Source organism: Bacillus rossius, chromosome 1 (genome assembly GCF_032445375.1).
Source record: "Bacillus rossius redtenbacheri isolate Brsri chromosome 1, Brsri_v3, whole genome shotgun sequence".
Taxonomy (NCBI): domain Eukaryota; kingdom Metazoa; phylum Arthropoda; class Insecta; order Phasmatodea; family Bacillidae; genus Bacillus; species Bacillus rossius.
Genome location: NC_086330.1, coordinates 308,973,658 through 308,997,892, shown reverse-complemented (window position 1 = coordinate 308,997,892; position 24,235 = coordinate 308,973,658). Strand labels below are relative to the sequence as shown.

General features: G+C 38.5%; 2 protein-coding genes across 2 annotated transcripts in view; both read right to left on the bottom strand.

Moving 5' to 3' along the window:
- The window catches only part of LOC134527885 (uncharacterized), a 74,261-nt gene extending 69,197 nt beyond the window's left edge, over positions 1–5,064 (bottom strand). The window contains exons 1-2 of the mRNA XM_063360888.1: positions 4,941–5,064; positions 4,322–4,585 (exon numbers count right to left, since the gene is read on the bottom strand). Of these exons, the coding sequence (XP_063216958.1) occupies positions 4,322–4,585; positions 4,941–4,967 (291 nt within the window). The 5' untranslated portion in view covers positions 4,968–5,064. The remainder of the gene's footprint in view (positions 1–4,321; positions 4,586–4,940) is intronic.
- Positions 5,065–6,971: 1,907 nt separating this feature from the next.
- The window catches only part of LOC134527886 (transcriptional activator cubitus interruptus-like), a 105,060-nt gene continuing 87,796 nt past the window's right edge, over positions 6,972–24,235 (bottom strand). Inside the window, exons 3-5 of the mRNA XM_063360889.1 lie at positions 18,505–18,693; positions 12,507–12,712; positions 6,972–7,014 (exon numbers count right to left, since the gene is read on the bottom strand). Of these exons, the coding sequence (XP_063216959.1) occupies positions 7,006–7,014; positions 12,507–12,712; positions 18,505–18,693 (404 nt within the window). The 3' untranslated portion in view covers positions 6,972–7,005. The remainder of the gene's footprint in view (positions 7,015–12,506; positions 12,713–18,504; positions 18,694–24,235) is intronic.

Genomic DNA, 24,235 nt, shown 5'->3' with positions numbered 1-24,235 from the left:
TTTAAAATTTTTTATGCTTAAAACATTTAATTAAACACCATTATACAATTAAATTTTATCTGTAGGTATGTCGCATACTCTTTTATGATATAAGTCTAAAATTATTTCAGACAAGTAGCGATTATGTATTTCGAAGATTTCCCCTATGAGATATTACTGCATTTGTCACCCAGCCATTAAATCCATTAATTTAAATAGTTAAATTACAATTTACTAACTGCTGTAATGTAATATGTGCTGCCTGTATAGTGAGACAGAAATATAAGAAGATAATTGTAAGAGGGCCAGAGTAAGGGACCACTCTTGATGATGTCACGTGCTTGAAAGTAGGCCTGGAGTCAAGAGGGTTTTGGCCAGTCCCTCTTTGCGAATTCACCACTGCCACTTACTCCACTGCACCCCTTCACGGGTTCGCCATTGTTCCCTTTTGTGAGTTCACCACCGCCCCTTGTCGGGTATTCTCTGTCTTCTCATGGGTTTTGCCAATGCTTTTTATCATAGGTCTGCCACTGTCAATTCTTGTAGGTCTGTCACTGTCGGGTTTGTCACTGTCCTTCTTCGTGCCCTTTATCATGTATAAACTGCCCCTCCTCATGGTTCCACCACTGTCCTGTCTCATGGGTCCACCACTGTTCTCCTTTGTGGGGCTGTTACTATCTATTTGTTTCCGCTGCTGTCTCTTATTGTGGGTCACTGTCTTTCTTCGTAGGTGTGTCAATGTTCCTTCTCGTGGATCCACCATTGTCCAGCCTGCCATCATATTTGAGCTCAGCAAAATGCATCCCATTTGCTAAGCCTTCAACACCTGCCCCGCATTGTACCTACCGTGTGCTGTTTCATAGGTGGTGCACTCAGTCGTTTTACACTTTAGTAAACATAACATACCTCTGGGATTATAGTGTCTGAATTTCCAGAAAGGCATTCTTTTACACCCTCTTCCCCTTCACCTAATTTGTGCTGTGTTATCGGAGATCTCAAAGTATTCTACTTCATAACCACATAACATAATTCTCGAATTCCCTTATATATTTTAAATAAAACTTATCCTATTAGCTAGGCCTTCTTTCACTTAGGTACCCCAATTGTTTAAATATCTATGGGGTTGCCATGGCACCATAACTCGCCCTTCGCATATTAAATCAACTGGCGGATAGCTTCAGAAGTTAAAATCTGATTTCTACATATATATTGTGGTCACTGGTTCCCATTCAGTAGAATATGCACTTAAACTACGAGAGCTTATTAACTTGTTTGCAAGTGGTTAGTTCAATCTGAGAAAATTTCTCAGTAACCATTCAGTCCTCCTTTGATTGTTACCTGTTGAAGATGTAGAGTTCCAACTGCCATGCTCGTTGGATGATTGTGAAAGTAAAGTTGTGAAGGTACTGGTATTGGAATGAAATCACATCTCAGACACTTCCTATTACAAGACGACAACCAGCTCAAAGCCGGGATTGAAGCAGAACATTTTATCTGAGGTAGCTAACATATTTGATCCACTTGATTGGCTCCGTTAGTCCTGCTGACCAAGAATTTGATTCAGACATAATGGTTGAAAAAGGATGGATAGTTATGATGTACCACCAATGGACATACTCCAGCATTGGAACTGCTTCAATGGGGAACTGCCAGTGTTATCATCACTTACCATTCCGAGACTAGTGTAAGGAGAGCCAGGTACCAATTCTATGACTTTTCTGACAACTCTGAAATTGGATATGCTGTTGTGGTTTATCTACATGTAGTGGTCCTGGAATCGAAATAAATACACACCTAATTACAGCTAAATCCAAGGTGGCCCCAGTAAAATTTGTATCTCTGCCCCGATTGAAACTTAATGGAGTTCTTCTGCTAGCTAGACTTTTACATCATATGCTTGAATTCTATTAAGTTATTTATCCATCCTCAATGGTTACCTGAATAGACTCACAGGTGGTGGTTGCTTGGTTGAGCAGTTCTCAACTAAAAACCTTTGTTGCCAACTGAGTCAGAGAGATCCAATCCATCACTCCTTCAAAATGATTGAACATATGTGATAGAAGACAACCCTTATGACTGTGCTTGATGAGTTTTGATGCCTTCTGAGGTCATGATATCATGGATCACCATGGTTATGACATTCTGTGGATTTATGGTCAACCAGTTTACCTTTATGAGAGATGCAACATGATTTAGGAATAAAAGCTGCACGGAATTGGTTGTTGATGATCTGATGATCTAACAAATTTAATTTCTCATTATAGTAGCTCAACTAAACTTCTTCGAGTACATGCCTTTTTATCTCATTTCATCCAAATTACTCAAGTTCTTCAAACAGTTTGTTTAACATTGTTTGTCCATCAGAATTGGATAGTCTTGCATGTGTGTATGCAACATGTGGATTCAAGGATGATATATCTGCTCTAGAGAAGGTTAAATGATCATTTTCCTCCCAGCTAGGGATGAGTGATCTTCCTGCTATGAGAGTACAGCAAGTTAAAACCTTTCCGCAACGTTGGAGTGTACTATACAGGTACAATCATTAATTTCACAGTTTCACAACAAAATGCTTACCTGTGGTTATTCGTATGCTGCACCACTAAGACAGTCCATTTAGAATTAGCTTCAGACTTAAGCACTGAAGCACTTATAGCAGCATGCAAACGGTTCATTTGTAATAGAGGACGATTCTCAGACACATACAGTGTCTAAGGAAGCCATTTTGTTGGTGCTTATAACCAGCTAAAGGAATTGCAACACCTTCTAACATTGTCATCCCATCGAACCACGGTTATAGATATCTTCTCATTGCTTTGTTGCCGCTGGAATTTTAACCCTCCTGAATCACATCAATTTGGCGAATTTTGGGATGCTGATATGTCTGACAAGTCTTATCTGAACAGTGTGCTAACTCTTGAATGGTTAGTTATACACTGTCATGGTTCAAGTGGAGGCAATACTAAATTGTGGACAAATGTGTCCATTGAGTGCAGATCCCAAAGATATGAATACCTTTTCTCCAGACCACTTTGAGACTCTTCAGCTGATGGTTGCAGTACCTGAGCAGGAGTTGAGGGACTCCCATTGAATCACCTTTAACATTGGCAACTGGTACAGTGTATTCATCAAGATTTTTGGCACCTCTGGCATGTGATTACCTGTTCACACTGCAGCAGTGAACAAAATGGCATGGGCAAAATTCAAGACTTCAAAAAACCTGCTGGTTTTGTTGAAAAATGACAGACTCCCTCTATTACAATTGCAATTGGAACACATTGTCAATCTTCATTCAGGCACAATTTAACTGGGACTGTTAACACCCGGCAGGAAACTTTTCCCCTGCTGTGTGAAGTCTTGAAAAAGTGATTTTAAGGTGGCTGGAATATTCGAAAGTTTAAATTGTACACAATGAACATTTTATTTCTGTTAGGACTTTCAGTAAACAAATGGAAGTTGTTAGTAATTGAATAGAATAAACAGTATTAAATGGTGGTTCGCTAGTTCAAGTTGGTTTAATCATTTTAATCATGTTTAGAAGTGGTATTTGAACATATTGAACATTTTATTACTCTTTGGATTTTCAACGAAAAAACGACGCGTTGGTGTTAGCGATGGAATAGGACAAACAGTAGGTATGACATGTTGGTTTAAATGTTCCAGTTGATTTAATCATTTAAAGTAACATTTTTGTGTTGGAATTATTATTCAAACGATACATGTACCATGCCTTATTCTTTACACATCTCGTGGTGTTGTCTGTGCACTCACTTTATTCCTCTACTTCATGACTGCAAAATATGCACCTGGTATTACCATGTCTGAGTTAATTAACACACCACACATTAGACAGGTCTTCATCATCTGGGAATGCAATTTCTAGACCCATTGTAGTAACTGTCTATGGAATGATTTTGTACGATGAATGTAAATAATTAGGGAGGTGAAAGATGGGCTAGTTAATGGAATGCTTTATATTGAATTCAGACATAAGAATTCCAGGGGCATAGTAAATATAATTGAATTGGGACTGTGTACATGGTCTCAATACTAAGAGATAGTTCACAGAGTAGCGCGCAAAAATTTTTTGTGTGGGATCTCTTGGCAGAAATTATTAGTTCATAAAAAAATTATTTCAATAAAAATTACACACCATAGATGTGCACTGTTTTAGTGATGTACTGCCACCCAAACAGTGCCAAATTTTGAAGGCATTGTTAAGTTAATCAAAATGATAATATATTTTTAAAATACAGCCTTCAAAAAATTTTCATATTTTACTTGCTGGAGGGGCAATAAAGCCACTTTTGCTACACCAGGCCCGTGGTACAAGAGAAGTGCCTACCTTGACCAGGTCATCCTGAGTGGGGAACTCTATGCCACACTGCCTCCAGTGGCAGTGGGTTTCAATGAAGTCTCCCGGCTCGTCCTTCAGCAAGTCCCCCAGGTCTGCTGCGCTGGCAGGGGAACCCTTGTTGTCCACAGTGATGGTTGAGGAAGAGGTGCTAGACTCCCGCTTCACTCGAGGCTTGCGACACACCACACTGCTGTCTGCTGTCGCCATGCTGCTAGACACTGTCGCCTCCAGCTTCTTGCTCTCCACACTCATCTGCCAGCATCACGACAACAAACCTACATCCCCTAAACCATACTATGCCCACTACACCATGCTACATCCCCTACACAAAGCTATATCCCCTACACCAAGCTATATCCCCTACACCAATCTATATCCCTTACACCATGCTATATCCCCAAACACCAAGTTATATCCCCTAAACCAAGCTATCTCCCCATCACCAAGCTACATCCCCTACACCAAGCTATTTACACTAAACCAAGCCAAATCCCCTGAAAAAAAAAATTATATTTCCTACACTTAGCTATGTGCTCTTTACAGTGCCTTCAAGAGCATATGCAATGTAAAATTTCAGCAAGGTGTAGACAGAAAAGAGCAAATTTACCATTGTTTTATTTCCAATTCTTTCCATGTGTTGAAAGACGTCCTAGAAAGATGTAGTCTCTCGGCGCTCGTCAGTTCATGAAAACTTAGTTACTTGGCACTTGTGAGTTTATGAAAGATGTAGTCTCTCGACATTTTCAATTCCAAAATGCATTTAAAATTTTCATTTTACCTACTTTTCTGCTTATATATATTTAAATAAATATATTATGCAATAATATTAAATACCTAAAATTAGTTTCAAAATATTATATTCATGCAATAAATGTAGGTAGTTTTAAATGTTTGGTTTAAGTCTCTTTGAAATCATGTTAATTAATATTTACAAAATTGAATTAAAATAAACATTTAAAATTTAACTTTTCACCACCATGTCATCGGGCATTCTCATTACTCTTACAAAGATACTAGAGGCAAGGCAACGAGGCAGGCCAGACTACCTGCCGCACCAGGCCAGGGGAGGCCCCACCTCCCGCACAGGTCACGCCAATCCCTCTGCAGTAACCCAAATAAGAGTGGCATCTATCTCCCTGTCTCTCGATTGTTTGGCACATTCCCAGAGCCCTGTCTGCGTGAAATGGCGTAACAAGGATGCCATTGTTCTCAAGGCTTCGAGTGTTAAGTCAGGGATTCTGGTGACACAATACTTCGGAGCATCTACAAAATCTCAAGGAAGTTTTTAACAGGCTTGCCATGGATAATTAAGTTTATTCCTAAGGAGTGTTTCTTGTTCCAACATGAGATAACATTTCTAGGCCATGTGGTAATGCTGAATGGAATACAAACAGAACCTGAGAAGATCCAGTCTGTCAAGGAATCACCTAAAAATAAACATAATGTAAGGAGTGACTTTGGACTTTGTACCTACCATAGGTGCTTCGTGCCTGGGTTTGCAGCTATTTCCAGAAAAATGCATAAGCTGACTGAGGAAAAGAGTGATTAATTTCTAGATAGACAATTTCATTATTTTAACTAAATGAATAATGTAAATATTATGTAAAAATAAAAATGAATTTAATTAATTGGGCTATCCTTACCAGACCTATTTTCCACTCGTAGTATTTGTTTTTCAGAATTAATAGATTTATGATTACAGATTTAAAATTTAAATAAGGAAATAAATCATAAAAGAAATCAGCTATTCAAAAATAAAGTTAGTGAAAGGAAATGTAGTTAATATTGAGTATAAAAATAGTGTTAGTTTTGAATGTGGCCAATCGGACATAAGTGACAGTTAAGTGGTCAGTGTATGTTAACGACTAAGATGGTGGTCGACAAAATTATGAACATAGAGTAGAGTGGGGCAAAAGGACGCACTTAACATTTGGACTCAAATATCTGTCATGTTAATAGAGCAAACAATTTGTTATTTGTAACATAGAACCTATTATCATTCGTGAGTCTAATTAACTAGGTATCATAACATAATTATAAATATTATGAATGCTAGGATGTGTTTGCCGACATGAAGTAAAAACGTACTTTTGCCCCACCAGTGGGGCAAAAGTTCGCATGATGTGGGGCAAAAGTTTGCATGTTACCATAAAATTGTAAAAGAAAATTGAATTGTATAATTTATTTAGATTCATATGAGTTTTACTTAAGACACTAGTAAAAGAAAATTGAATTGTATAATTTATTTAGATTCATATGAGTTTTACTTAAGACACTAATTCATTACAATTTAACACTAATAACACAGAAAAATGGATTTAAGCGGCAAATGTTAGCATGTTATCAGCTTCAAAAAACAGTAGGGCTTATAATGTATTTTAACAGTTATCATAAATAACATCTTTCTTTGCCAGAACCATTAAAAATTGTGAGTTTTTTTACTTTTTATTTCGTTGAACTCTATTTTATTGGTGCACAAATTGTTTTAGTAAACTTACTAGACATAATAATTTCCTTACTAAGGGATTCTTACTTGTTTGAGTCTTTTACGTAGAGTGGCCTCTGAAATGCCATAATCTGCAGCTATTCTACGTTTAGAATCTCGTTATGCAAGTCTCTGTTGAGCTATCGTCAAAATCTCTGGAGTACACAGCTTTCGAATCATTTTACTCTTATAATTCCTGCAAAAAAAATTGGTTGTCTGTAAAGTTGGTTTACGGACGATAGTTTAACGTGACAACGTCATAACAAAACATTGATGAAATGATTGCATACTTTTATGAATAAAATTGAACCATTTTTATTTTAATAATAAAAGAATAAATACTTGAAATTATACTAGTAATCAGATTTTTAAAATGCAAAAATAATTAACATGTTTTTTGTCGAAATTGTTGTTGTAATAAGCAATGAAAACCACATTAACTTTTCACTTCACTTTATAAACAGTCGACGAAACAGTTCACATGTAGATGACTTGTAATTAATTTTAAAAACTGATGTTTAGCTATAAAGTGTAAATATAATTATGAACAAGTTTTCATATAAATAAATGTTATCAAATATCTGTCAACAATTATATGAATGACCATAATTTTTCACGTTAAACTATCGTCCGTAAACCGACTTTACAGACAGACAGCCAATTTTTTCAAATAATAAAGTTTCAATGTTAACAATTAAAACTTTAGTCAATGTTTAGAAATGAAATCGGACGCATAGGCCAATCGAGTGGAAGAGAGATAGATGCGGCGCAAGCGTACAATGAGCGTAAGGGACACAGCATAATGGGCCAATGTGCATAACGGGACACTTTTTCATGCGTGCAGCCGGCGTTCACTGATTTATTAGACGTTGTCACGTCAAAAAAGATCACATTACAATCATTACCAACAATATTTTAGAGGACTGTAAACTACAGATGTGTATGCGGGGTAAAATTTCGCATTGCAGGGTAAAAGTTCGCGAACTTTTACCCCTCTTATACTTGCGTACTTTTGCCCCCGCAATACTTCTCTTCCATTTCCAGGAAGTGCTGCTATCTGTGGTATGCAATCCAAACTATCTGATACTTTACGACACTCGGGAAAAACCACTTTATCAAACAGCCTAGCGTATTATTTTCGTACACTAACTCCTTTCTTGATAAACTAGTTCCAATAAATCTAAATATTACATCAGTATCATGAAATACAATATTTACCTCATGGTTTTGATGCCGTTCGTACAAGCCAGCTGTTCTTACGTGTAACGATGCTCCACAATGACACCTTTAACACCCACTCAAGTTTTCCAATATAATATTAGTGGGAACAAATATACCAGCACTGCGTACTTTTACCCGCCGCGCACTTTTACCCCACTCTACTCTAATGGCTTTCTTGGCAGAAATAAACAGTAACCAGGAGAGAATGAAGATTAAAATGAAGAGTAATCAGGAGAGAAAGGAAAGAAGCCTGGAGGGGATGAAGAGTGGCCAGAAATAGATGAAGGATGAAGAGTGGCCAATAGGAGATGAAGAATTAAATGTAGAGTGGTCAAGAGAAGATGAAGAATGAAATGAACAGTGGCCAAGAGGCCAAGAGGAGATTAAGAATGAAATGAAGAGTTAATCAAGTAACAGCGAAGTGGCGAAGAATGTCATGAAGCTGAGATTGAAGAAATGAAGAAATGAAAAAGGCACAAGATGATATGCGGAGTGAACTAGTTGCTGCTCAAGAAGAAATGAAGAATAAGATTGATGAAAAAAACTAGCATTCTGTTCGAAGGTAAAGTACAGTGTTTGGAGCAACATCTATCTAGCTGAACGTGCAGCTGCTACAAATGAGTGTCTTGGGGGAGGTCAAGGTGAAAGGGTCTACTAATGGCCACCCAAAATTCAAGACACCCACTTTCGATGGCCAAACTTCGTGGGCAGTATACAGGTGACAGTCTAGGCAGCTGCGGAAGTGAATGGTTGGAGCTAGGAATAAAAGGGTAAAGCTCTCGTCTTGGCACTATAAGGATCTCCACTTAAAGCTGCTGCTGACCATACCAGTTTCGGAAGTGTTAGCGGAAGCTCTAGAAATGAGTTATGATGACTGACATGTGGGTGAGGTGTACAGGACTGCTTTAAAGACACGCCAACTGCAATCCTCAAAAACTCGTCAGGAATTCGAGGCTAAGCCCAGAGGCTCCTGCATAATTCGGACCGCAGCTAACTACTAGTACGATTAGAAATGAACTCAGGGATGCAAAGATCCAACAAACCCTTCGTTTGGCCTACCACAAGAACAGTTGTGATGGTTGTGATGCTCGTGTTCATGCCCTGGAAATTGAAAGTGCCTACATTGCTTCATGAAACATGAGAGCATCAGTGTGAGGTGCACTGTGATAGAACCTTACCAAAATGTGAATGCCAGTTCCAGTGCTAAGTGCAAACGAAGGAAATATCCTCAGTGCATTAAGAAAGCTCGTAGATTGGCCACAGCTTCGGAGGTTTGGAGGTCCCCCAATGTGCTTCGCATGCCAAGAACAGGGGCACATCCAGCGTGACTGCCCAAATTATGGGAGTAAATTTAAGAAAGAAGGACAACGATGAGCTAATGAGGTTAAGGAAGAGGAAAATCTAAAGGTTCAAAGAGTAGGTATAAGCCCAAGGTGCTTCGCCTGCCAGGGACTCGAGCATATTCATTGGAAATGCCCAGAACTGCCTTATGAGAAAGAAGAACCCACAACAACAAATACAGAACAAGGTTCAGGCAGTCTCATAGTAGAACTATGGTCACAAAGATTTGGAGGACATCTGCGATGTTACATCTGTCAAGAAGTGGGCCATCCGAGACCACAGAAGTCTACAAGTGCAGAGGTAGACTCAATTTGGATAAGAGACATTTCTGCATGGACTGGGCCCAAGACCAGAGGAAGCAAACAACGGTGAACTTTGAAGACCAGTAACAAGGTAACTCACTCTACGAGTAGGGAACTCGCTTAGTGACTAAATTACAGAACATTACATTGGTATCCGAGAGTACTTGGTGAGTAGAGTACCCGGATATGTCCTTAGTTACTCCGACAACTGTAAGTGGGGAGTGAGTTGGAGGACTAAGTGAGTGCAACACAGTTCAAAGCTTGAAGAAGTGCTGGTTGGTCAAAGACAATGACATGCGATATGGTGTGTGTATAAACAGACATAGATATCACTCATAAACAAGTGCACATTTTGTTGGGTCTTCTCAAGGAGAATCAATGAGTCAGCAAATTAACTGTCGTCACGGTACAAACAGGAAGTGGTACAAGACATAACGAGTGTGTCCAAGGCAGTCACGAGTAGCAGACACTTAGAGACTACATTTGCAGGTTCACAGGAATCCTCATCGTGGGTTCGGAGTCATCCTTATGTTTCGTGGTGAAGCTCAGCCAGCAGACGCCACCAGCGAAGTGTGGAGTACCGTGGTGAAGTTGGGTCTCACTCTGCCAGCGAGCATGAGACAACAGGCTGCACCTCCACATCAGGAAATGTGTTTACCTCATGACGAGTGACGAACCAGCAAAGGCCCTATTTGTCGAGGGGGCATGGTTGGTGACGAACCGTCCTCAGCCAGAATATTAACAATACCGTTAAATTTAAAGTCTTAACTTAAAGTTTTTAGGCTAGTAGTCATAACTTTTGTTGGTTATCCCATTTTTTTAATCTGCAATTAGTAATTTAATTGTGTTAGAATCAAGGGCTAAGGATGGCAGACAGTTAAATTTTGTATATGCAGAGAAGCCCTTTTGAAGTATGTAAATTGTCTTTATTGTGTTAAAATGTTTATAATGTCCATTATGAGAAATAATTTCTAGGACAGGCGTGGTCGATTTCAGAGGCAATAAGTAATTGTTAGTCTTTAGTGAATATTGCCGACTGCATGGCTATTAATGTAAATTATTTGTATTAATCTTAGTGTTTGTTTTTTCTGGTCTTGTTACCAGTCATAAGCTGATGCTGAGAGCAGCTCGGTTATTGAAGAAATCTTCAAGTTATTAATAATTACAAGAGAACATTTAGAATGATGATTAGTGTACCATTTATGATGACAGTATTGTGAATAAAAATGCTTGCTTCTTTCAATCTCATTCCAAGTTCAAAAACTACCTTATTGTTGGTCCTAGTGTCATTCGGCTTTAGAGCAAGTGAGCGGGGCAAAAAATTTCACCTGTTCTTTTCAATGAAAATAGCAACAGGAATAATACTGGTGGGATTCAAATTGAAACTTTAATTATAACACCTTCATACTCGCAAAAAATGGCCTTTTCAGGTTGAAGTCAACCGGGCCTGCGCCCCAGAATCCTGGTCAGCATCTGCCACCTTTCCCCTCACCACCGTCCCACTTCGCGTACTGGCAGCCGCTCGGTCTTGAGTACGTAGTCGTGTGTTTGTGTTTGAAATCGCGCTTCACGAACTACCTCAAGAGAGCGCTGTAACGGCAGTGCAACGTCTCCCTAAATATGTAATAATAATATTGTATAGCTTTTTATTTTTTCCCAAATCATTTGTGTCGCCACTGACGGGCGGGAGGGTTTTTGTTTTGTTTATAATGTAAGTTTTAGTAAGTAAGTTAAAGACGTTGTCGGGCGGACCCAGCTGACCCGAAAATGAACGAAGTTGAAATGTATACATATATTTTAATTAATTAACAACTCTAGCTTAAACAGTAATAGAGCCGTGGGAGAACGTGTGTTAATTTTAGGAGTGTTTTTGTATTTCTTTATATAAAATTACGAGGCACTTAATCGGAAAGGCGTAACGGTAAACTGGCAAGGCGGGAAGGCGCCATGTTGCTCCGAGGGCGCCCGGAGGTCGTCCAGTTCTACGCTGCCAACGACCGAGGTAAGACGCTGCCTTCCGCACCCGGGGACTTCACTCTTGTTCACTGATCAGTAATTCCGTTTTTGCTTAATTCTTGCAAATCGCTTTCACGTATACCCGGGGCCTGCCTCGGTCGGGGGACTGTTTAACATAATCAATGTTTGCAACTCTTAGCGAGTCTTTTCAAGTCTTAGAAATCGCTTGTGCAGGCCACGTGTGGGCCTTATTCCTTGCGTTCCGTTTAGGTGCCTGGGGTCTTGGAGATGCACCTCTTGAGACCGTGTACGGGAGTACGTGCCAGTATTAAACGTATTAATTCTAATTGTATACTTGTATTTTTTGCACCGACCACGTGGCGACCTGTACTTCGTGAGCAGGCGTGTGGGACGCCTGGAAAGCCCACTATTACGTGTTATACCATAAGCGTGCCCGACGCTGAGAGCGGGCCAGGTCTGAGTGTACTGCGGGAGTTAACCGAGGGTCCAGTCTTGCCTCACACGGGCGATGTCACGCCCTGAGACGGATGATAGCCGGGTCCACGTGCTCTTCCACGTGGTGGCGCCCATTACCAATCGACACCGTAGCGACCATCTCGAAACCCGAACCCCGACAAAGTTCAGAATGGACTTAGCGACTACCCAAGGAGACACCGTTGAGACTACTGACTGACTTAGACATCGGCAAGTATGACCCAGAGAAGATGATGCTGGGGAACTGAGAGGGATAGCGCATAAGTGTTACTACCAAAAACAATCATGACACAGAATCACGAGTAGTTTAAGATAGTGACGTTACTAAGATTTTAGTAAAGCCAAATGAATAGTGTTTGAACTTGACACACACCTCAGACTTGGCGATGGAGTGCACTGGCGTCGGGACATGAGGGTGGGGCAGCGCGAGCAGTCCTGGGGGCTGGGGCTGGGGCTGATGGGGCGCCAGGGCGGCCAAGGGGGGCAGCAGGCCCCCTGCAGTTCGCAGCAGGTGTGCCTGTAGCTGCTGTAGGTGAGGCGCCATCCCTGGGTGCAGGCCGAGCGCAGGACTCACGGTGCCTGCAAGAATCAGTTCTCACATGCTTCACTCACTTCTCCCACTTCGCACTTCAGTCACATTGCTCACTTCATTTGCTTTTTAACTTCAATTACTTACTTTGATCACTTCACTCAATTTACTCACTTAGCTTACTTTTCTCACTTCACTCACTTAGCTCACATCTCTCACATCACTCAATTCAGTCACATCACTCAGCTCTCTTTACTTGTGTTATTCATTTCACTCAATTTACTCACTTAGCTCACATCACTCACTTTATTCGCTTTACTTCACTCACATTACTCACTTAACTCACCTCTTTCACGTCACTCACTTCGCTCACATCACTCACTTCACTTACCTTACTCACTTGTCCACACAACTACCATTACTGAAACTAATTCATCTTACTATTTCTTAGTGAAAAGTTATTGATGTGTAAACAGTATACAGCATTTGGTAGGAGTAATTTCGTGAATGGAACGGAAGTCCAATGAACAGAAATGTTTAACCACGGTGCCAAATTCATCAAGATGGCGGACCCACATGTAGTAACATAAAACTGTATATAGTCACTTTTATAAACATTAGGGGCCATACCAAACGTACTTTTTGGTGTGCCAAATGAAATTTTGTAATAGTGAAACTACCCTAGGATATTTTTGGTAAACTAAAATAATCAAAGTAAAAAGTAATTGTATGTTTTAAAATACATAAGAAATCTGGCATTACATGATTATAATACACATTATTATTGAAAAACCCCAATAGGCTCAGTTTCACACTTCAGTGTATGCACTTGTAAAGCTCAAGAACAAATTTTTGATGTTTAAAACCTTGCTACTAAAATTTTCTTTACTTTTTTTAATGACATAATATATTATGTAATTATAAAGTTGATTCACCCCAATAAGGTTAAGGTTTGTTTGTAGGAAGTATAACAGACTTTTAAGACAGTCTTTTAAGCAAAATCAAATATACAAACATATACGTAAATGTATATATATTTTAAAATTTTTGGGTTAGTATTTTAATCATTCCATTGAAGTGTAACGTCTAATGTGTGCAAAAACTTTACAGTATTAACTGTTTAGTGAATTTTAACAAGATGAGCAGTATTTCCTTGTGTAAAGTGAGGTCTAAAGCTAGGAATTAGGATTTATTTTAAGACTTTTTTGCTTTTATCAGAGCCGTTATTAATAGTTAAATTTTCAGTGTGTTTCGTGCTGGTATTTACGCATAATGTTGGCAAGCAACGTTTACGATTCAGGCAGCGAATTATAGCGGTGGATGCAGGAGTACGTGTGTGATTTTCATCCGGAAATTTTGGTACTTGTAAAGCAAATACCTATTTCTTTTATCAGTATATTTATCACGCTCGACATTATTTAAAGTATTAAATGTTACATTTTGTGTCCGAGTTTTGTATTATGAGTTTATTTGCAACATGAGAACACGTGAATTAGCTCGTTGCGAAGATTAGATTTTTACACATCACTTGTGAGTACTTAAAGACTCACTCACAATTTTTTTGCCACAATTTTTCATACGTACTTTTACTTTTAGTTTTATGACAGAAGAAGTAAAATTTAAACAGTATTCACAATTCTTTGGAAATAATGTCAAAAATTAAACTATTTGTTTCATTCCATTGAACTAATCATATCAAAATCATACAATATCGTTTCATATTTTTATTGTCAAATGACCAAATTTGGTTGCTAATATTATTTAAAAAAAATATTTTTGTTTTCGATACTCAGTATAGAGTATAATTAAATGATATGGACGTTTACCTGGTTGCTCAGAAATACCTGGGTTACTCGTGTGATCGTGGTAACCTATGACTTCTTATTACAACCCTACATAGTAGGTTAGTTTAAGTCATAGCCAGGCATAACAAAACTAGAGTCATGGCCCAATTGTTGCAACCTTAGCTGCTCTAGGCTGTGGAGTTGGTTGATTAGGCTTACGAGGCATAAAGTATTGGGATAACTTCAGAGGACTGAGCCAAGATGTAGCCTATTTTATTTTCAACCCTGGTTCACTCTCTCCATGTGCTGCCACAAGTGCCTTAGTTGGTTGCTAGTCCACTAACCCGCGGTTGGCTGCAGCCTTGTGGCCTCGGGTCCGCGACCGCTAGGTCCAATCCCTTTCCATCACAGTTATTTCTTTTTAAATGATAAATGGTTTCCACATATATTTGATGACATTAAACAAAAAACGATTTATGCATTAGCACTATAATGGAGTCAGACCGCATAAGTCACAACTGACCAAGGGACATCTGAAGTAACTGCAATCAGGAAAGGTGTTCGTCAGGGCTGTGTACTATCACCTCTTTTGTGCAACATTTATTCTGAAGCAATTTTCAGAGAACTGTTTACAGAAGAAAGTAGTGAGTGAAATAATTACAAATGGAATTTAATTAACAATATCAGGTACGTAGATGACACTATTGTCATAGCAAATGACCTACTACCTGCGCTCCAACGCATAAGAGACAAATTAAGTCCAGCGCAGTGAAGAGTTTGGCCTGTTTGTCAACACTTCCAAGAACAAAGTTGCATCTCTCTAAGAGAAAAATCCAGACAATCCTGTCAATAAAAGGCAATAAAATCAAAAAAATATCCTCCTTCAAATACTTGGGCACTATACTGGATGAACAGTGTGATTGCAAGAGAGAGATAAAATTTAGAACAGAACAGGCCAGGAGGCAATTTACTAGCACAAAATAATTTTTTTAAGGTTCAGGTATTCCAAGTATCGAAATATTAGGCCTTTTCGCTACTGTATGTGCCTGACCATCAAATGAACAAGACTGGTCAACCTGCTAGATGTGTCTGTCCAACCTATCTGATGTGCCTGACCATCGACTGGATGTATCTGGCCTACAACTGTTTGCTCCTAGCCAACAACTAGATGTGCCTTGCACACCTACTGGACGTGTGTGGCCACTGATTGGACGTGCCTGGTTAATTTACTGTCATGTGGAGATATCTTGAAAACACATGTCAAGGCATGAAAAGAAATTGCTTCGCCTTCTAAGAAGACTGTAGACATTGATAAAAACTTGTAATTTTCTTGTAGAACCTGTCACTTCAATGTTAAATTTAAATAAGTAAATATTTTGTACCTGAAATTATATTTTTTGCATCGAAAAGGATCAAACCAAGGACAGTACTTGATTGAATCAAGCAGAAAATAATTGATGTTTTTTTGGGGATTTTTAGATTTTTTCAGAATTTCTATGTCATTACTAATTTCCAAGATGGCTTCGACAGCTTACCGGTAGCTGATAGCTGAGGAATTGAAGCCACTATTAGGATTTTCCACTGTGTTTTTTAAATGAGTTTTTTTTACATAATATTACCTTTTTTTTGTATCAAGGAAGGATCGAACCACGGACAAGAATCAATTGGAGACTGGTGGATGAGGCATTTATATCTCTTTTAGGATTTTTTCACCATATTTTATCAAATAAATTTTTTTACCTGAAATTGCAATTTTTGCATTGAACAGGACAGAAATCAATCGCATCAATAACTATTTTGGTAGGTTATTTTTATTTTTATTTTCTGAATTTTTTTCTCCTTATTCCTAGCTAAATAATTAATAATTTTCAAAAATTGTGGATTCCAAGATGGTGGACGTGGCGTCGTCAAAAATGGACGCTGAGGTCCTGATTAAAAACCACGAGCAGCGGAAACGCCAGAACATGGTCTATTCATTACGGTTGGTAAGCCAACAAGCCATTAAGCCATCAAGCCGTAGTCCCATAAGAAATAAATTGCACCTCTATGCCTGTATGCCCTATTTTACACTACTGGTAGAATTTTTTCAGATGTAAATAGGAGGGTGCTCGTTGCTCCTCCATATTTGACGCTGCAACCACAAACACCATTTTACCGGTGACTGACGAATGCTATCGGTACGTGGAATTACGAGATCTTGCATTGCACCCAGTCAGTAGCGCACTCTAATTCCCTTTTTTTTAATTTTATTTTTTACTAGTTATTTTCCTACTTAAAAATTGGCATGTGCGTTACTTACCCTAGTACAAAATGAAAAACAAAAATGGGTGCGTGTACTTATGTACGCACGTGAGAAGTTATACTTCTTTGGCATCATTAAAAAATAGTTTTTAATTGCATGCAAAAATTAATTACAATAAAATAACAAAAGGGCTGGAAAACGATAGTCAACACAGTCAATAAAGTTCAGTTTGAATTTGAAAAATTAAATAAATAAAATTTATAGAATAATAAATATATATGACATAATTTGTACTAAATATTATAAGATTCTTATTTTAAATATTTATAATTGATTATTTAATATTTTAAAAGAAAATAAATAAATTTAATAATAAATTCAAAAATTTAATTTAAGTTTATTCATTTTTTAAATTTTATTATTTTCTTAATTTAATATTCACTTTTCATTTTTATCAAAAAGTTTTCATTAAATTTGTTCATTTATTTATATAAATATTTATTATTTATTTTATTTAATAATAAATATTAAAAATTAGTATTTTGATTTGATGTTTGATTTTAATCTTTATCACAAATTTTTTATTATATGTTTTATTTTTTTTTATTTTGTAAATAATAAATAACCAATGGTAAATATTTGACATTAACAATTTAATAATATTTAGAATTATACTAAATAATAATATTTTAATTTATATCAATAAATAATACATACAGATAGTTAACCTTAATTATATTGGAGCACTTGAAAAAGTATATAAGCACAACTTTATTTTTACTAACATTTTCGAATAATAAATAATATTAATCAAAATATTCAATTTAATTCACTACTGAATATAATTTATTAGCACATATATAATTTGCACTTGTATGAAACTAATAAAATGTGTTGTGAATGTAGAAACTAGAAACACGTGGATAAATATAAATATGAAAACAGTGATCAGAGGCGCAGAGCGTGCGAACATGCGCGACTGAGGTTCTATTTCTATTTTGTTGGTAGCTTTTTTTTTGAGACTTAATGAGCAGTTTAGCGGGCAGCTTCAACCTGTTAATTTTGTGTTACACTTGGTATGTCCCCTAATGTGGGTTTATGTTCATACACGTGGGTCCGCCATCTTCCCGTGAAAATGTCGTCACATGGTGCGCGCGCAGCTTCAACCTGTTAATTTTGTGTTACAGTGATGCGCGCGCATCTTAAAATTTCACTCTCATCATTTTTTCATAACACGCCTAAAGAAGTATATTATCAAAAAAAAAATATTTACATAATTTTTATTAAAAGTAGTGTCCTGTAAGTTTAGTGTACAAACTTTCATCATGCACTGAATAAAAAAAATATTTTTAATAAATATGCTATTGGCTGTTTTACATTATTACCCTTAAAAGAATGTTATTACAAAGAATTTTTATGGGAAATATATATTCTTTTAAAGTTTATTTTTTAAATTAAACAATGCCTGACATAAATATTCCTAAAGTATAAAGTAATCAAACCAAAATAATGTTTGACAACTAAAAAAAATTTCAAAAATACTATCAAAATAAAGAAAAAAGTTTGGCTATAGAAGTGTATCCAGGCGATAATTGGCCACGTGAACCACTAGCATCAGTATTCACCATACAAGTGGCCAAATAAATACTGGCACTGGTTTGTACCAGCCAAAAAGTGGCCATATGAACAGCCAACGTGTGGCCATGCGAACTAATCACACAGGTTTTTACCAGCCAACAAATGGCCTAATGAACCACTGGCATGAGTACTCACCAGCCGACAAGTGGCCATGGGAACTGCTGGCATTGTTACTCACCAGCCGACAAGTGGCCATACGAACCACTGGCACTGGAACTTGGAGAACCATTGACAATGGAGACCAGCGAGTTCGGAGAGAAGCGTATCATCGAGCTGATGTCAAATGAATCAGAGTAGGGCGATGAGGAGAGAGCTCGCTTGCGACTCTGACGGAGGCTGCCTGGGCGAGGGCTTGTGAGTCGAGAGCCTGGAACATCAACACAGATGACAACACGTATCACAGCATGCTTGCTGACATTTGTTTTACGAGGTAAGGCAGTTCAATCTAAAATGTTTTACATAACATTTGTGTTACTAACGGTAATAAAGAGATTTATGTGCATTTAATGTGGTGAAATAAAAACTTTGATTTTCAAATATATTAAAATAAAATAGAGACCTACTAAAATAAAAATGCACACAAAAAATAACTTTAAATATATAGTGTGAACGTTGTAGAATTGTAAAATTTCACCCTGCTCCATTGTAAATAAACTAGCCCTTAAAATAGATTGGTGTTAATCGTCTTGAAAATAAGCCATGCAAGGCTTGTTCCCAATTAATGCATGTACAAAAGAATTGATAGCATAATTAGTCTAAATATTGAAGAAGAAAAATAAGTGAGCACAATTTAAAATAACTAACACACAGTTTGACTGTTTCAAAGAAAAGAAGACTTATTTTGTTTGCAAACATGAATTAAATTTGATTGATTGGAAATCCTTTTTTGACAAGCGAATTAAGAAATAAAATGTTTGCTACAGTTTAAACTTAATAGATAAATGTTATGTGGTTTTATTTGATCATCACTTGACTACTATTAAAGATAAGGGGACAACATTTATTTATGCTCAATTAAGACCTAGTGATATTCTATCTAACCTACTAATTGTTTTTAATAATATAGTGAGGATAAATTTTAAATGACAAACTTTTGCCTTTTTGAATGATTTATAGTTAACTATAAAAGCACATTTAAAAAATATTGTTACGAACGTGAGCAAGGCCGGGACACGTGCAGGTGCAGAGCTGGCTGGCGACTGCCGCAACATGATATGCGCCGCGCGCGCCTGGAAGATAACAAGGATTGAAGCTTTCCCCCCTCCTTCCACAAATTCCCGCGCGGCGCCCTGCATTTGACACGTAACTGAAACCTGACAGCTGCGGAGTTACGCGAGCCGCCGACACGTGTTTCGAGAGATTTCTGCCGTCGTGTCGGCGTGGAATGACGCAACTGGCCCCGGCCACGCTCGTGAGTTCCAGAAATGGCGGCTGATTTATAAAAAGAGGACGTCAGCCTGAGCAGTGGAGTTCAGAGAGAGAGTTCAGGCGGGAGCCTTTCCGCGGCGGAGCTTCCGGTGCGATAGTGCCGCGGGTGCGGCAGAGTGGCGAAGTCCTTGGACGAAGGTTCCAGGGCAGGGAGTGAGTGAGTTCAGTGGAGTCCGGAGTTTTCCCGCGGCGGAGTTTCCGGGCAATAATGTCGCGGGCGCGGCGGAGTCCCGAGCGAAGTTCCGAGCGAGTCGTCGAGCGCATCCTCGGCGAAGGCAAGTGCGTCGGCGGCGGCGGAGTGCAGCAACGGAGTCCCGCGGCGGTGACCCACGAGGGGTGCTGCGGCGAGAGTTGCGACAGAGGTGCGGCCCAGCGAGGTGTGCAGTGTGTAAAAACGAGTGACTGGGAATAGACATTTCTTTAAGTGCAATTGATTATTTGCCATTTTAGATTATTTGTAAGTGAAATAAGTAGTGGCAATAAATAAATCTGTGTGTGTGATAAAAATCTTTAATTGGGCTATCCTTTACGAACCCGCGGTAAATCTTAACAATATAACCGTAGTATAGTATAAAAAGCATAGAAATTCGCAAAATTGTCGATATGCCCTTTAGTAGTGAATTCTGCAAGGTTCTCAGGGTGAACTTATTTGGTAACTAATCATGTGTGGAAGGAAAATACTTTCAACACTTACACTGGTTTATTGCTCCCATTGCCGATTACATATTTGCCGCCTGAGCCGTTCACACAGAAACACAGCACACAAAGTGGCATTGAAATTAACAGAATTAATGCACAATAACAAGAATGCGCAAACGACAAAAAAAAAAAAAAAAACATTGTGTAGCCAAGGGTGCCTGCACAAAAAAAAATTAATGTAAATTTACTTGTAATGTTTCTTAAAATAGATATAAAAGGCAGATTCCAGGCCAATCTTAGAGCAGTTAGGCTTTTTAATATTATTTAATGGTATTTTTAATAAAATTTAATTATTTCAATCAAATTATGTGCACTTAACAAATATACCAATTTCTATGTGGCACAATGAAATTCATGTTTGTTTGTTTTTTTCATTAGATTTCAAATTAAGTTAATTGAATTTTCATACAGGTGAAATTTAAAAAAAAAAAAAAATTGTTTCTGTAAACTCAAAAGCAATACAATAAAATTAATACAAATAAAAGTATTAATTTAAATTGATACGAGTAGTATATAATAGGGGCTCTGGAAACAGGCGCCAGGGGCGTGGTGCCGGTGCCGGGGTCCACCATCTTGGATTGTAACGTCACGGCGGCCATCTTGGACGAGCGTAACGGGACACAGTGTAACGGGACACCGCGTAACGGGACATAACGTAACGGGACAAGTAGATCATGGCGGCCATCTTGGATCCGCCATTTTGGATGACGTCATTGTGTTCTAGAAAATTCCGGCATTGTGTTTTCCGCCATTTTGAATGATGTCGTCACCGTTGCAATTTTCGTTACGGTCGCCATCTTTAATTTTTTTATTTATTATCCGATTTTAATGAATTTTTTTTAAAAAATTATAAAAAAATTAAATAATAAAAAACAAACATTTACGACACGGAGTTCGGAGTCCTCGGTTCGAACCCGGTGAGGGTAAAAAAATAATAATAAAAATAGCGACCGATCCTTCCCCCGTGGTGGCTGCTGGCAGACTGACTCCCACCACTTTTTTTCAAAGCATATATAACATCATCTAGTATGACGTCATGACCGCCATCTTGTCTTCGATGCTGGAAGCCATCATCATTGTATCGTCGGCTAGAGTGCACCGACGCCATGTAAGTTTAATTCGTATCCGCTAGAGTGCAGTAATCATTTATTATTGCTGTGACAACCGCCATCTTGTCATTTGGCCACCATCTCGAAAATCCGTAATTATTTAGCTAGAAATTCGGGAAAAGTTCCAAAATTCATTAAATAAATCACTCATTAATTTACATATTGATTCGATCGATTCCCGTCCTCGGTTCGATACCCGATCGTTGCAATAATGTTTAATTTTATGTAAAAAATAATAATTTCAATAAACCATGTTCAACATTCGTGAAGAGACTCTAAATCCTCTACGACCACCATCCTATCAGACATCAAGACCACCATATTGGAAATGCGTAATTTTAATGCTAGAGATTCGGGAAAATGTAATATATATACTGATTGATTAGATCGACTTAGGTCCTAGGTTCGATCCCTGGTCGATACAAAACAACTTTAATATTTTAAAAAAGTACCACTAAAGTGGCAGGTTTGAGAAAATAAAAAACACCACAAGTTCCTTTAAAAAAACTTTTATTACATAAGTACTACACTACTACAAGTACAAAAAAATACACAGACAAATTACTAAAGTCTTGTGGATTTCTCGATTTCCGCATCAGCCACCCACGAATTAAAGCGAGGTGGAAAGCCCCACCACTTGACGTAGGACCGTCCTTTCCTTCGTTTTATAATCTTCTCCACCAAGTACGTATCGGGATACAACGTAGGCTGAATCTCTTCGGCATAGAAGCCGCCATGGATAGGTTTGTGGTCCAAATCTTCGAGGTAGTAGGTCCTAGGCTCTGATTCACGAACATGTGTCACACGGAAAAGTTCGGGACTCCAGTTTGCAGTGAAACCTTTCTCGAAGATACCTTTCTGCTTGGAGATTCGCACAATGTCACCGACGTTAGCTTTACGCTTTCGTGGATCTTTCTTCTTCGTGTTGGAAAACACTGTTTGAAGCAGGCGATTGTCCGTTACGTCCTTTGGCTTCATTTTCGTGGTAGAATGCACCGTGGAATTATACTCGCTTATTAGTTTCGGCAAGATGTCAAGCCACTTGTAATTTCCGTTAGCCGTGAACTGTCGCCACATTTTGGAACGCAAAGTTCTGTTAAACCTTTCGACAACGGAGGCTTTGACATTACTAAATGTAGAGTAGTGTTTGATGCCATACTTCTTCATCAAAGCCTTGAAGGTTGCATTGTAGAATTCTTTCCCGAGGTCCGTTTGCAGGTGCGACGGTACACGTCCATCACGCAAAATATTGTTCATGGCCTTGGCTACTTCAGTTGCAGTCTTTGATTTGACAGGACTAGCCCAAGCGAACTTGCTATAAACATCGATGACTGTCAACATGTACTTGAAACCTTTATTCAATCGGGAATATGGTATCATCTCAACAAGGTCCGCCTGGAATAAATCATCAATTCCACGAACTATGACTTTGCGACGAAGGTATTTTCGTCTAGCAGGAGCATGAAGTTCGCGAGCGATTCCGGTTCGACTCATTGTATGTAGCCGGCTTCCCTCAGTTCTTCAAGTATGGAGACTATTTCGTTGATGTGCGAATAGTTTCCTACACTAAGCGAAGCATGTAGAATTCTAAGGCGATCAACTAATTCATTGGGGTCGTCCCAATATACATAGTCAAATATCTGACCACTTTCTAGCTTTTTTAAACCTTCGCCATGTATTGTTAGTTCACTGAAGAGATTAGCGAGAATGTCGATTTTTTCATGATATTCGTCTTTATATACACCACTATCTAGATCGTTATCGCGAAAATGTGTGTTGGTTAGCTCTAGCAGTTTTTTGTACTCTTGTAAGTCTTTGTAAGAATATCCTTTAGGCTCCCTGCGAAACAGCAATTCGTACAGACCCGGAGTCCCGCGCGTTTTGAACTCTGCTACGCGCACCATGTTTCCTGGTAGAAAGTCTATTTCTTTAGCACCGAGGAACCACTTATTATGTTTTCTGTACACTCCGTAGGTCGTGTCATTATTCCGGCTCGTAAACGATATAAGGTATGGTCGGACCATTGCATTAACTTGATGTCCCTTTTTCGGTATTTTCTTCTTGTGCATGGACTCTGTACTTGTTAAGTCCTCTTCTTCTCGATCCGGTTCATACTTTCTCTTCTTTACAGTTGGCATTTCATCTTCAACTTCTGCCTTCACAATGATGGCTGGTTCTTCCTTGTTTTTAAGTTCGTCGAGGCGACTAGTGATTGGTTTAAATATCTCCTCATTTTCCATCTCACGTGCAAGTCTGGTTCGTCTAGCAAGTAAATATTATTCACGAACAGACTGTATAGCTCGATGAAGGTCACTGGCCAGGTCCGACATTGTACTGGCTGGAAACATATTGCAAGACCTCCTTATATACTTTTTTATTCGTTCACAGAAACTTCTTTCTTGTGTTTGGCCAAATCTGAATTTGTTGACAAGTGAGATAGTGATGCTTTCAGACTACTTTGAAAAGTCCTCAGATCGTCACGTCTTTGTGCATTCGATACTTCGATCATGTCGCGAATGCGAGAATCCGAGGCTTCCACACGCTGGTCGATGGCAACGAGATACTCTAGTAATTCCTTTTTCACACTGTCTACTTTTTGAGCCAGTAGCGGAATGTATTTGCGGATATCGCCGTCATGAGACTTGAGAGCAGTACGCGGAGCTCGACTGCTGC